The 13,281-nt window shown below is 40.9% G+C and overlaps 1 protein-coding gene across 1 annotated transcript; it reads right to left on the reverse strand.

Annotated features, from left to right (window-relative positions):
* Positions 1-11,039: 11,039 nt before the first annotated feature.
* On the reverse strand, positions 11,040-11,522 carry LOC125473839 (predicted GPI-anchored protein 58). The gene has a single exon (XM_048577166.1). It carries the CDS (start codon positions 11,520-11,522, stop codon positions 11,040-11,042), a length of 483 nt encoding a protein of 160 aa, XP_048433123.1.
* Between the last annotated feature and the right edge of the window lie 1,759 nt (positions 11,523-13,281).

Genomic DNA, 13,281 nt, shown 5'->3' on the forward strand with positions numbered 1-13,281 from the left:
ATAAATATTTTCCGGCCAAAGCCACCAACCTACGCTCGGTCGAAGCCATATCTAAGTATCTTTCGGCCAAAGCCACCAACGTACGCCCGGCCGAAGCCAATATAAATATCATTTGCCCGTAGGCAATATCATTTTCCCGTAGGCCCTACATCACCCAACTAAAGCCAATTAATGATTTCATTCGCCCATAGGCAGTTCGTATGAATAAACACTAAGTAAGCGCATAAAAACATTAACATAATATTTCTAATATATATATATATATATATATCTTAAATCGGAGCTTAGTAACTAAAACATCATATCGTAAAACCACGTTCAATCATATATACCACAAAGAACATAAAGTTGATAAAGCATAATATATCATAAAGTGTAAATCCAATTTACTCATAAACGTTTCATAAAACGTAAACAACAAATCATGCTTTTCATGTATGCATTTCTAATATTAAAATATACATTTTAGAAGGGGTCCACTCACAGATACTTTGCCGTCGAAGAGCCGTGCAAACTAGAGAAGATGAAAATGTCATAAACAATTGCACCTAAACACATAAAAGGACCAATTAATAAAGCTCTATCATAATGATTCAATTTCAGGAAACAGACGTCATAAACAGATTCAGGACGTTGAAAAATGTAAGAGGGGACCTTGGATACCCCCACGCGTCACCACAGGATAGCGGCCCAGATAGCCACGCGCCATTGGACGCGTCAATTTGGGTCGTCGAAAAGTTAGCCAGAAAAGTTGCATGCGCTGCCGTCCATGGCGGCGGAGCACAGTACCTCTGGTAGAGGTGCTTTTGCACCACACACTGGCCAAGATAGGTGCCCACACGCGGACTCACATGCCAACTGAGATCTGGGTTTTGGGTTTAGGCCGGTTCTCTTTAGGTTTAGGCCTGAGGTTGCTGGGCTTGGACCTAGCTTATTGGGTTGGGCTGGGTCTCATTTGGGTTTGGGCTTGTAACTGGGCTAGGTTCAATAAGTCACAATTATGGCTTGGGTCGAGAGTTTGGGCCAGGTTTTATAGCCCAATAACTTTAGGTCGACTAGGGTTGTGGGTCGGTTTAACCTCTTTTTCAGGTCGGGTTGGCCGGAATCTGGGAAAACTTCCTAAGCTTCGTTCGAGCTCCAAACTACACCATTTTTAATGTTTAAACTGTGGAAAATAAGCTATGTGAGAGAGAAAGAGGATCATACCACTTTTTGGCCCTATTGTGGCCAGGAAGTGCCAGGAAATCCAAGTAAAGTCGCGGTCCATCGCCGAGGAACTGGGTGTGCTAAGTTCCGTGTCTTTATGCTCATAGAGAATGAGAGAGAGAGAAGAGGCAAGGAGTGAGGGTGATGGTGGTGGTATTGCCATCATTATCGTGGTTGTTTGGGTGCCTATGGCTCAAAAATGAGAGATGAGTGAAGAGAGAAAGACTTACGAGAGGGAGAGAAAATGAAGAGAGAAAGTTGTGAGGTTTGTCACGGGAAAGGGAAAAAAGAAAGAGAATGAAGTGTTTGGGCTGGGGGGCAAAAAACCAAAGGGTGGGCCCCACATGGCTCACCAATTAAGACCAAAAGTAACTCTTTCAAAATATCTAGCCCAATCCTAATGAAATTACCAAAATACCATTCCGTTCTAAAATCCGTAAAGTTATTCGGGACGGATTGTTACAATCTACCCTCGTTAAGAAAATTTCATCCTGAAATTTGAAATAACTTACTAAAAGTAAATACTCGAAGATAGGAAGAAGAATACACACACACACACACACACACACACACACACACACACACATAAAGAAGAAATCAAGTCAGAACAGTTGCATCAAAGAGAATATGCCACACCGTCACGAGCGGGTTGCAATGGTTCTTCTTCCCCCATCAATATAAAAGTAGGAAGATATTTTGTAAGGATATAAAGTCGAAAATATATAATAGCGTAAGGTGAAAAGTATGTACATAATACACGATAATGTCAAAATAGATATGTATTAGCATAGGAGTCAAAAACTCATATTGAATTTAAAATTGAAAGTGGAGATGACTGGACCAAATATTTGTAACGTCAAAAATACAAATATATAACTAATATAAGGTAAGTTAAAATACTTGTACTGAAAATTAAAGTAAAAAATGAAAAGTGGGTCTCGCCTAAGCATTCATAACGTCAGGTACTCCGAGAACATGTGTGTGTCTTTGGGTCGAGCCCCAAAAACAACTAAATAGTAACAACTATCGAAGACGAGTATACCTACCCACTTGCTTAATGAACCCAACGAATATGCCATCGATACTATAGTCGGCCGCCTGCAATATCGACAATATATTGTTGTCTCGATAAGCAAGTAGCAATTTCCTAAGGGTGCAAACGTACCAATTTATCCAACACTAAGTCAACAACAACAGAAGCACACAGTTTCTCATATGGTAAATTCAAACATCCAAAGACCAATTCGCAAAACTCTACTTTCTAACCAGTGCTGCTAATAAAATCTATCATACCAAGTCTCAAATAGTGCCATACTCATATTGAAAATAAAAACTATCATCGTAACTACTCCAAAAAAGATCGGTGCAAAATCTAATCATTCAAAAACTACAAATAAAAAAAACGCAACATGTCTTTCAAGATCTAGATAGTTTGTTCAGACTGTCTAATGGTCAGCAAATAAAAATGTGATACAAGACAAACAACTTAATACTCAAGGTCTTTATGAAAACTTCACAAAACTTAGAAGTGAAATGCGCATCACGATGAGGTACAAAAGTGACGATGCACCAAAAACCAGAACAATGTGACTCATAATGCCTAGGCAAGCTAATTCATTGAAAATTTCTCTCTAATTTAGTGAACAGCTATGCCGAGAAGGCTAAGTGAACACCCATGAATTTAAGGGTCAAAACAAGTCCAACAAATCTAAAGTATATGGTAACCGAAGTGAATGCGTAGCTTTGATGCAAGAATACGCGTAAGTACCTAACTTGATTTTTGTGGTGGCAAGTCGAGATGGTTGAGTGCGGACTCGACTCGGGTGATAGTCTAAAGTAATCTAATAGACGGGAACTCAAACTTTTTTCCCATTCTAATATTCACAACAACTTGTTACAACGATAATCTCAAAGATATTCAAACATTGGTGGTAATAATTCGCCCGATAGGATGTTAATGGATGATTGAATGTTTAATGGTTCTGGCTAAAATTTTCGTATATGAGTGGATCTCCTGAATAGTCACTCCGATTTGGAAATGATACAAGTGTTTTAGGGTAAACACGAACCCAAGTTTGACTAAAATGCTCTAGGACCAGGAGGTGAATCTAGGATTACGATCACAACCGATGTAAATTGAGACGTCAGTCAAACAAAGTCTAGGATGAAGAATTCTGCCAAGTGGTTAAAAGTATAGTCCTCGCGGATTGGTAGATAATATGTTGAGTGAGTTAACCATCAAAGTATCGAAACGTCATTACAGTCTCCACATGTACTAGGTGGTTTGTACAAGAAATGTATGGTGACACTCACCCGCCTCCGTTCGCATCCCTAGTGGTTCCTCAATAACCCAAGAAGGATAACCACAGGAATTTCTTCCCATCTCCACACAGGAATAGAAAGAATTTGAGAAAAGCCCGGTGGCTTCCATCTCATCGTTTTCACTGATTAGTAAATTAGATATTCCCTCACATATTCAGCGATAAACCATTCATACAATATAAGTAATGAAGTGGATGAACATTATGGTACAATTTAGTACTGCAAGCATGCATGGCATACGCTGAAATGTGAGCCAACAATGTTCACAGTGAGTCGGACGCCAACGTAAAGCTAATTCTTCGAAGAGAAAGCGCTAGTGGGACATGGATAGCTCGGATGGAGGTAAATCCATGAGATTTCCGACTAAGAGCATTAACTACGATAGTTACCTGGCCACGATGGTACTGAAAGGTGAAATCAACTCACCGCAAAATTCAAAAAGTGTAAGAACTACGATCAGCTGAGACAATACCCCGTTGTCAGAAACTTCGTTCACCGTCAGCATCACTACAAAATTGACTGGTTTCTTAGCCAAAAAGGAAATACGGCTAAGCTCAAAGAATAGTTAAGAACTGCTGAAAGAAAGAGACAAAACTAAGGATATTTCGTATTTCACAACACCCTGAGAGGATTCTCAATTTCTAATGATCACAACCCTTTTGGAAATTAATGATAAAAACGTCTGTTATAAAAGAGTCTCCCATGAAAGTATTTATTCTAAATGAAGTCAACGCTCGAAGGATTTGGTGTAAAGCTAATAGTCGATGTTTAGTGAACTTGGCCTCGCTGTTGGAGTAAGAAAGAAGATTATCGATAAAACAATCGCCCAGAATTGTTCTAAGGATCCACATGAATTTCCTCAGCAAGAATGAGTCAGAGGACACTGATTTGATCCCACCAAACTAACACTTACTAAACTTCGCAACAATTATCTCTTACTCACTCTCTCCAACACGAACCTCGAATGTTTTGAATAATTTCCATAAAGATATGACTATGCCCGCCATTCTTAGGTAACGCATGACGCATAACAACATCACCTTTTTATATCCCCAAACACAAACCACTTAGTTTTTTTTTCTGTTTCACCACACTCTTGTGTAGATACAACTCTGCTTGTAATTCCTAAGGAACACATGTCATAGAGTCGCATCACCCTTCCGAGTCTCCAGTTGGTCTTAACCAAATCATTAAAATATTTCCATTTCCAAACACTCATATGTAGATCCAACTCTACCCACAATTCCTAAGGAACGCATGTTGCAGAGTGGCATCGCCATCTCAGATCGTCAGCTGGTCTTAACCACACTTCCCTTTATTGAGATTTCTAATTCATGTCACTTCAATGTAAAACCGACTCTGCCTGCAATTCTTAGGGAAAGCATGTCGCAGAGTATCGGTCTGATGTTGAAAGTCATCCAACAATCCATTTCGTCACCGATGAGGCACAATCCTGACACGAATCCTTGTATTTAAACCAGAAGGTGACAATTTAAACTGAGAAAGGTTTGCACAACTGCGCCAAGTGGCACCAAATCCAGAAGTTGTGACATCTAAATGATGTCAGAACCGACAAACCACTACAATAATAGAAGAGCCCAAGTATGCTCTGAACAAACCTTACTCTGATACCAAATTGACACGCCCAACCTTGATATCTTCCAAACACCAGGGTAGGCACATGCTAGCCGACACCCGAAGGTGACGAAGCAATACTAACATGCATGAGAAAAATGAAGAATTACAAATGTAAATAAAACTTATAGATTTAAATACAATGCTTATGCAATTATGGAACGTGTTTAAAACATACAACTAATATGAGACACTATAAAGGAAATAATATAAAATTGAAGGAACAAAGGGGTGGGTTCTACACTGAGAAGACTCGAAGATGCCAATGCGAGAGTGCCCTAATGCCGGGATTGTATGCCTTGATTCTAAGTCCTGAGGGGGTGCAAAACAAAACATGAGTGGACCAAGTTGATATATAAGTAATACAAAAACAGTTAATCTTTAACATACTAACCCCCAGGTTTAGAAAACTCATATATCATAATAAGTAATAGGTTTTTCTGAAAACACAAGCATGCCACAAAATCTTTCATAAGATATATATTGTATATAGGGTGCTTAGTAATCGTAGCATAAGGCATACACACACACACACACACACACACACATATCTTCATTCACCCGAAGGCACTACATCTCTCGTCCAAAGGCCATATAAATATCTTCTGGATGAAGCCATATATAAGTATCTTCTAGCCGAAGCCACCAACCTACGCCCGGCCAAAGCCAATATAAATATCATTCACTCGTAGGCAGTATCATTCGCCTGCAAGCCCTACGTCACCCGACCGAAGCCAATTAATGATTTCATTCGCTCGTAGGCAAGACGACTAAGTAAGCACATAAAAACATTAACATAATATTTCCAATATGTGTGTATATATATATATATATCTTAAATCGGAGCTCAGTAACTTAAACGTCATATCGTAAAACCACGTTCATAAGTAGGTATATAGTCATCAATCATATATACCACAAAGAACGTAAAGTCGACAAAGCATAATATATTGTAAAGTGTAAATCTAATTAACTCATAAACGTTTCATAAAACGTAACCAACAAATCATGCTTTTCATGTATGCATTTCTAATAGTAAAATATGCATTTTAGAAGGGGTTCACTCATAGATACTTCGCCGTCAAAGAGCCGTGCAAATTAGAGAAAATGGAAATGTTATAAACAATTGCACATAAGCACATAAAGGGACCAATTAATAAAACTCTATCATAACGATTAAATTTCAGGAAACGGACGTCATAAATAGATTCAAGAAGTCGAAAAACATAAGAGGGGAACTTGGGTACCCCCACATGCCATCACAAGACGGCAACCCGGATAGCCACGCACCGCTACGTGCCGATTTGGGTCCCCGGAAAGTTGGCCAGAAAAGTCACCAGCGTCGTCGTGGAAGGTGGCGAAGCTTAATACCTTCGGTGGATGCCCGTGTGCTCCACGCGCTGGCCAAGACAGGCGCCTACGTGGGCTCATACTCAGGCCTACGTGCGGACTGGGATCTAGGTTTGGGCCGTTCTCCTTGGGTTTAGGCTTAAGGTAGCTGGGCTTGGGACATGCGTGTTGAGTTGGGCCGAGGCTAAAGGGTTGGGCTGGGTCTCATTTGGGTTTGGGCTTGTATCTGGGTTGGGTTCAATAAGTCACAATTACGGATTGAGACGAGAGTTTAGGTCGGGTTCTATGGCCCAATAGCTTTAGGTCGGCTAAGGTTGTAGGTCGGGTTTAACCTATTTTTCCGGTCAGGTTGGCCAAAATCTTGGAAAACTTCTTGAGCTCTGTTCGAGCTCGAAACTACACCATTTTCAACGTTTAAACTGTGGAAAAGAAGCTACGAGGGAAAGGAAGAGGATCATACCATTTTTTGGCCCAGCTGTGACCGGGAGATGGCTGTGAAATCCAAGTAAAGTCATGGTCCATCACCGGGGAACTGGGTGTGCTAAGTTCCGTGTCTCTGTGCTTCACAGAGAATGAGAGAGGGAACATGCAATGAGTAAGGGTGATGGTGGTGGTGTTGCCGTCGTTGTCGTGGTTGTTTGGGTGCATATGGCTTGGAGATGAAAAATGAGTGAAGAAAGAGACTTGCGTGAATGAGAGAAAGTGAAGAAAGAGAGCTATGAGGTTTGTCACGAGAGAGGGAAGGAAGAAAGAGAATGAAGTGTCTAGGCTAGGGGGATAAAAATAAAAAGGTGGGCCTCATGTGGCTTACCAATTAAGACCAAAAGTAACCCTTTCAAAATATCTAGCCCAATCCCAATGAAATTACCAAAATACCCTTCCGTTCTAAAATCTATAAAGTTATTCAGGACGGGTTGTTACACTGTGACCGGAGATAACCTGATGTATTCCAAATGAACATAAAAGCACTTGAAAATGCTTAATGAAAAGGCATTTGAAAGTGTTTCTTAAAAAAGTATCTGGCAGGTGCTTCTATAGGAAGTGTATTCATAAGTCAGAAGCACTTTTAAGTTTTTCTGTTAAATGCAATCAAAAGTGCTTTTGACTATCAGGAAGCGAGAGTTTTTCATGCAGTTAGGCTTTTGTAACAAAACAATGTGCTTTCTGCATCTAAATATGTATGTAGTTCCTATTCTCACTTATTCATCTATTTGTTCCACCACTACTACAAAAGAAGCTATCACTGGCGGTGGAAAAACCGATAAGAAACCCCAATTACTGTCAGATTTTTAGTAAAAATTTGACATCAAATCGTGCAATGTCGCATATGAGAACCAACGTCATTGCTACCATCACGAAAAAGGTATTGACGTCTATGGATGCAAATTTCCGCCTTCTTGATCTTGGAAAAAATAGCACCTACAAAATAATTAACACCTTAGGTTAAGGCCAAGAGCCTCACGAGCCCACGATGAATGAGGGGAGCTTTGGCCGAAGAACCTCCGATGCCAAAGTTAGAATTTAGAGAGAAAAAGTGTTTGGAGAGTTTTTAGAGTTTACAAGAGTGTGGACTTAGGTTTTTAGAGAAAAATGGGTAGTATTTATAGGGTATGGCCGGTCCCCTTTGGAGAAAAGGTGGCCGGCCTTTGGGATGCTTTTTGTGTGCATTTTGTGGTTTAATGTGTGAGTTATTTGGCAATTAATGGATTAATTAGGTAATTAATCTATTAATTAGCCAATTAACACATTTTTGGAATGAATATTTTGGAGGTTATGTAATTTATGTGGAATATTTTGTAAGTTATGGAATGATAACTAATTGATTAGCTAAAAGAGGGAAAAAGAGGTAAAAATATATGGAATGAAATAGGTTTTGGGAGTTACCTTGTAGAAGGGATTCGATGAGATGGATTTTGAATTGTTACCTATTTTGGGCACTTTTGACTTGGTTGAGGATGATTGTCCTCTGCTCGTGCGTAGAAATCCCGGTATGCCTCAAGAATACTTTTGTCATCTTCCATCCAAAAATCATCGTGTCATCTTGTGATTATTTTTGGCTCCACAAATGCTCCCACACCTGTTGGGCTGCTCGCAAAAAAGGGCAACAGGTGTAGAGATTTTTTTGCTTTAGGAAACTTTGGACTGCTTCCTATTTTGATGTAGATTCCCTCTTTAATAGGAAATTAGATCCTTTTAGGAAAGGGAAATAAATTTCTCTCAAAGCCTATTTAAGTCTACCTTAAGTGGGTTATTAAATCAACTTTGAAGAGCGATTTATTCTACCCTACAAGAGAGAAAGAGCTTAGAGGATATTTGTTCCCCCTTCTCTAGCAATCTTCTACATCTTGCTTGTGCAAAGGATCGTCTTTCGTTGCTTTCTTCATTTTCTCTGTGCCGCATTGATGCAAGAAAAATTCAATTTTCTTGTCTTTTTCGTGGATAATGCTGTCGCGGGGCAGCTGTCAAGGTGGTGCGACATGTCGGTTGGCAGAGGCCAAGAGTCGGCTTAGCATAAGCCAAGTAGGTGGTTTGGCAAGGGCCATTGCTTGTGTTGCTCGGCTTGATTGAAGCCAAGGATTGGCTTTGCATGGGCCGAGGAAGTGGCATGGCATGGGCAACGGTTTGGGCTGCCACGTCTGGGCTGCTTGCCAAAAATGAGAAAACTGCTGGAGTTTGATTTCTCAATTGCCGTAAATGGAGCAGTTAAGGATGGAGCTGCCAAGATCGGATTTGCTGAAGATGAAGTGTCGGATGAGCAAACTGTTAAGTGTAAAAGTGGTTGTTGTCCCCTAACCATTTGTTGCCTAGTTGATCTTCAAGCATTCGATCTTTTGACCTATGTGGCATTCTCGCACTAGAGGGCTTACCCAGATAGGTGTCGGGGATTTAGTTTACCCTATCGCACTGGAAGGCAATTAGTTTATCCTCTAGCATTGAAGAGCACACCCATATGGGTGTCGGGGAATTGGTTTACCCTCTCGCACTAGAGAACCAGACCCATATAGGTGTTGGGGAATTGGTTTACCCTCTCGCACTGGAGAACAGACCCATATGGGTGTTGGGGAATTAGTTTACCCTCTCGCACTGGAGAGCAATTAGTTTATCCTCTCGCACTGGAGAGCAGACCCATATTGGTGTCGGGGAATTGGTTTACCCTCTTACATTGGAGAGCAATTAGTTTATCCTCTCGCACTGGAGAGCAGACTATTTTGGGTGTCGGGGAATTGGTTTACCCTTTCACACTAGAGAGTAATTAGTTTATCCTCTCGCACTGGAGAGCAGACCCCTATGGGTGTTGAGGATTGGAGAGCAATTAGTTTATCCTCTCACACTGGAGAGCAGACCCATATGGGTGTCAGGGAATTGGTTTACCCTCTCGCACTGGAGAGCATGGAAATCATTGTCGTGAGTGTAGTTGAGGAAAAATGGACTACTAGAACAACCGAAATAATCATTAACTTGGCCCCGGTTCTTGGTAGTTGGGCTTGGTGTGTCATTTTGGTATTTGTCTGCCCTCGGCGTGCCATTAGGCTGAGCTACTACATTTGTCGAAACAGAAGTAGTCTTTATATCCAGCAATCTATATAGGGTAGTCTCGTCTGCTCGATCTTGCCATTGAAAGATGACTCGTTCATGTTGGTTATGTTTTATCGGAGCGCCTTATCAATAGTTTCGTTGCACAGGAAATTGCGCAATCACTCGGTCAGGAACCTTTCTACTTCTTCCTGAATTCGCCTTTGTTGGGAGTGGCAGAGCTCTCGGCTGCCCCAGTCTTAACCTTTTGGTCTAGGCTGCTCTTCTACATACTCTGCTCATCTACGCCGCGACAGCGATGCATGTGGTGGATTCCTAGCAAGCGAGGGATTTTGCAGGCTGTTGGTTGAACTTAAGCCGGATTGAGTGATTGCTTCTCTTTGCCCGTCATGCTGCCTACCCCGATGTGATATGGAGGATGCTCCTTGCGGGCCTAGCCACAAATGAACACTTCGCTTTGAAGGCTGCTCATGTTGATTATCGGAGTGTGGCCCCAATCGTGACTGTATGCTCGTCTATGGGCTTAGTCGAGAGTGCACGCTCCTCCACACATTAAGACGGGAGTATATGCTATCTCGAGGGCCCAATCGGGAGTGTACTCTGCCCAAATGCTCGGTTTGTGGCAGGTCGAGTGGCTGCTTGTCGGGACGCTGCTGGAGAGGTTCTTCGTCTGCCCTTGTCCTTCTTCGGGACACCTCATTTGGAACACGTTGCATCTTCGTGCGCTGCAAAAGCTGGTTCACCAAGGTCGTCTGCTGTGTTAGAGCACTCGTTAACTCTATGACTTGTCGAGACAAGTGTTGTTCGCCATTTGGATTGGAAGAGCTAGGAACGAATGTTTCGCATTGAACAATGGAAGTGTGGTAGACTCCAGGAGCGAGATTTGAGCTGGGAAATGTCAAATCCGCAGAAAAATATGGTGAAAATGCTCCCGGTTTGATCATCGGTCCAGAAATTTGGAGCCAAAACGATTGAACTAGTCTTGGACCGATTTAGGCTAGTTGGAAGGCCATGGGAGCGGGAACAGACTGGGCTGCGATAGTAGGCTGGGCCACAGGAGTAGGCTGCTCGGTGGGAGCAGGTTGGACCACGGGAGCAGGCTGGGCCACGAGAGCAGATTGTTTAGCAGGAGCAGGCTGGGCCACGAAAGCAGGCTGCTCGATGGGAGTAAGTTGGGCCACGGAAGTGGGCTGCTCGGCGTGTGGCACACGTGGGTGCGAGGCTAAGGCTCGGTTTGGCAAAGTGTTGGGCTCATGTTTGGCTTGGAATGACATGGCTTGGGTCATGGCCTTAGTGCCATGAGCCTTGGATGGCACGACTTGGGCTTGCTTTGGCGGCACGGCTCGGGCCGTGGTAGTGGTGCCATGAACCTCGCCGCGGGTAGCCACAGCGGTGGTTCCCATGGTGGAACCTTGTGGTGGTGGTGCCGCTCCCCCTAGGATCACATTTAGTCTCGTGGATCGCCGCGATCCCATTTCTTGAATATTGGAATTTTCACTCATGGAGTTTTCTAAATTTCTAGCCATTGTATTTCTCTTTTTCATTTTATGAAATAATCTTTGCAAATAAAAAATTCTAATAATAAGAACGTATGAAAAATACAAGTGGACTAGAAAATAGAGAAAAAAACCTTTTTATGCGAGAGTCTTCTACGAGTGTGAATTTCAACTCTCAATGAAAGCACCAATTTGTGGATGCAAATTTCCGTCTTCTTGATCTTGGACAAAATTGCACCTACAAAACAATTAATACCTTAGGTTAAGGCCAAGAGCCTCATGCGCCCACGATGAATGGGGGAGGAGGGTTTTGGCCGAAGAACCTCCGATGCCAAAGTTAGAATTTAGAGAGAAAAAGTGTTTGGAGAGTTTTTAGAGTTTACAAGAGTGTGGACTTAGGTTTTTAGAGAAAAATGGGTAGTATTTATAGAGTATGGCCGGTCCTTTTGGAGAAAAGGTGGCCGGCCTTTGGGATGCTTTTTGTGTGCATTTTGTGGTTTAATGTGTGAGTTATTTGGCAATTAATGGATTAATTAGGTAATTAATCCATTAATTAGCCAATTAACACATTTTTGGAATGAATATTTTTGAGGTTATGTAATTTATGTGGAATATTTTGTAAGTTATGGAATGATAACTAATTGATTAGCCAAAAGAGGGAAAAAGAGTTCAAAATATATGGAATGAAATAGGTTTTGGGACTTACCTTGTAAAAGGGATTTGATCAGATGGATTTTGAATTGTTACCTATTTTGGACACTTTTGACTTGGTTGAGGGATAATTGTCCGCTGCTCATGCGTAGGAATCCCAGTATACCTCAAGGGTATTTTTGTCCTCTTTTATCCAAAAATCCACATGTCGCCTTGTGATTATTTTTGGCTCCACAACGCCGGTTAGTCCCCTTAATCCGCCACCAAGAAGCAAAGTAATATAAAATAAAAAAGAACAACAGCGTCGCTTAAAAGTGACATCTACACTTACGTCGGTTAGAAGCGACGTTGAATTCTAATATGATGGCAGTCCAAACCGACATCAAGCAACAATTAAAGAATTAAAATATCAAACCTATTGTCGGTTCTAACCGACATCACGTAACAGTTAAACAAATAAAATACTCAAACTACTGTAGGTTTTAACCGACATTACTTAACATATAGATACATAAAATAATTATTATGTTGTCACCCATAAGCGACACCAAATATATTAATAATAATAATAATAAATCTTTTTCCGTTTTTAATTAATAATAATTAAAAAAGTTATATAAAAATAAATCCCACCATATGTCAATGAAAAAACAAACAATTTTAAGCAAACTTCATATTAAAAATAAAATTTCTACCAATTATATATTAAATTTAAAATTAACTACAACTCCTAAAAATGTACAACCCATACAAATTCTTCCCGAACTCTTGCAAAAGATTTTGAACCGGTTGTGTGGTTCATAGTTTTCAACTGCCAATTATACTTATTTTTTTTGGCAATCTCCTGAAAAATAAAAGAATTTATTAGACAAATTTCAAGGTATAATAAAATAAATCATGAAACGTTTACCTTTGTTTTTTCTTTATTCCAATATGCCACCATCGGAATATTTTTGTAATCTCTAACCTTTGCTGCTATATGTTTCCAATCCGGAAATGAGGGTCCGCGTCTCCATTGAGTTGATCCTTATAAATACGGCAAAAACAATTAAAAACCAAGAAACAAAAATAAATTTTCAATTTAAGC

Source organism: the organism of the source record quoted next, unplaced genomic scaffold (genome assembly GCF_019419815.1).
Source record: "Pyrus x bretschneideri cultivar Hongxiangsu unplaced genomic scaffold, Pyrus_bretschneideri_v1 Contig11, whole genome shotgun sequence".
NCBI lineage: Eukaryota > Viridiplantae > Streptophyta > Magnoliopsida > Rosales > Rosaceae > Pyrus > Pyrus x bretschneideri.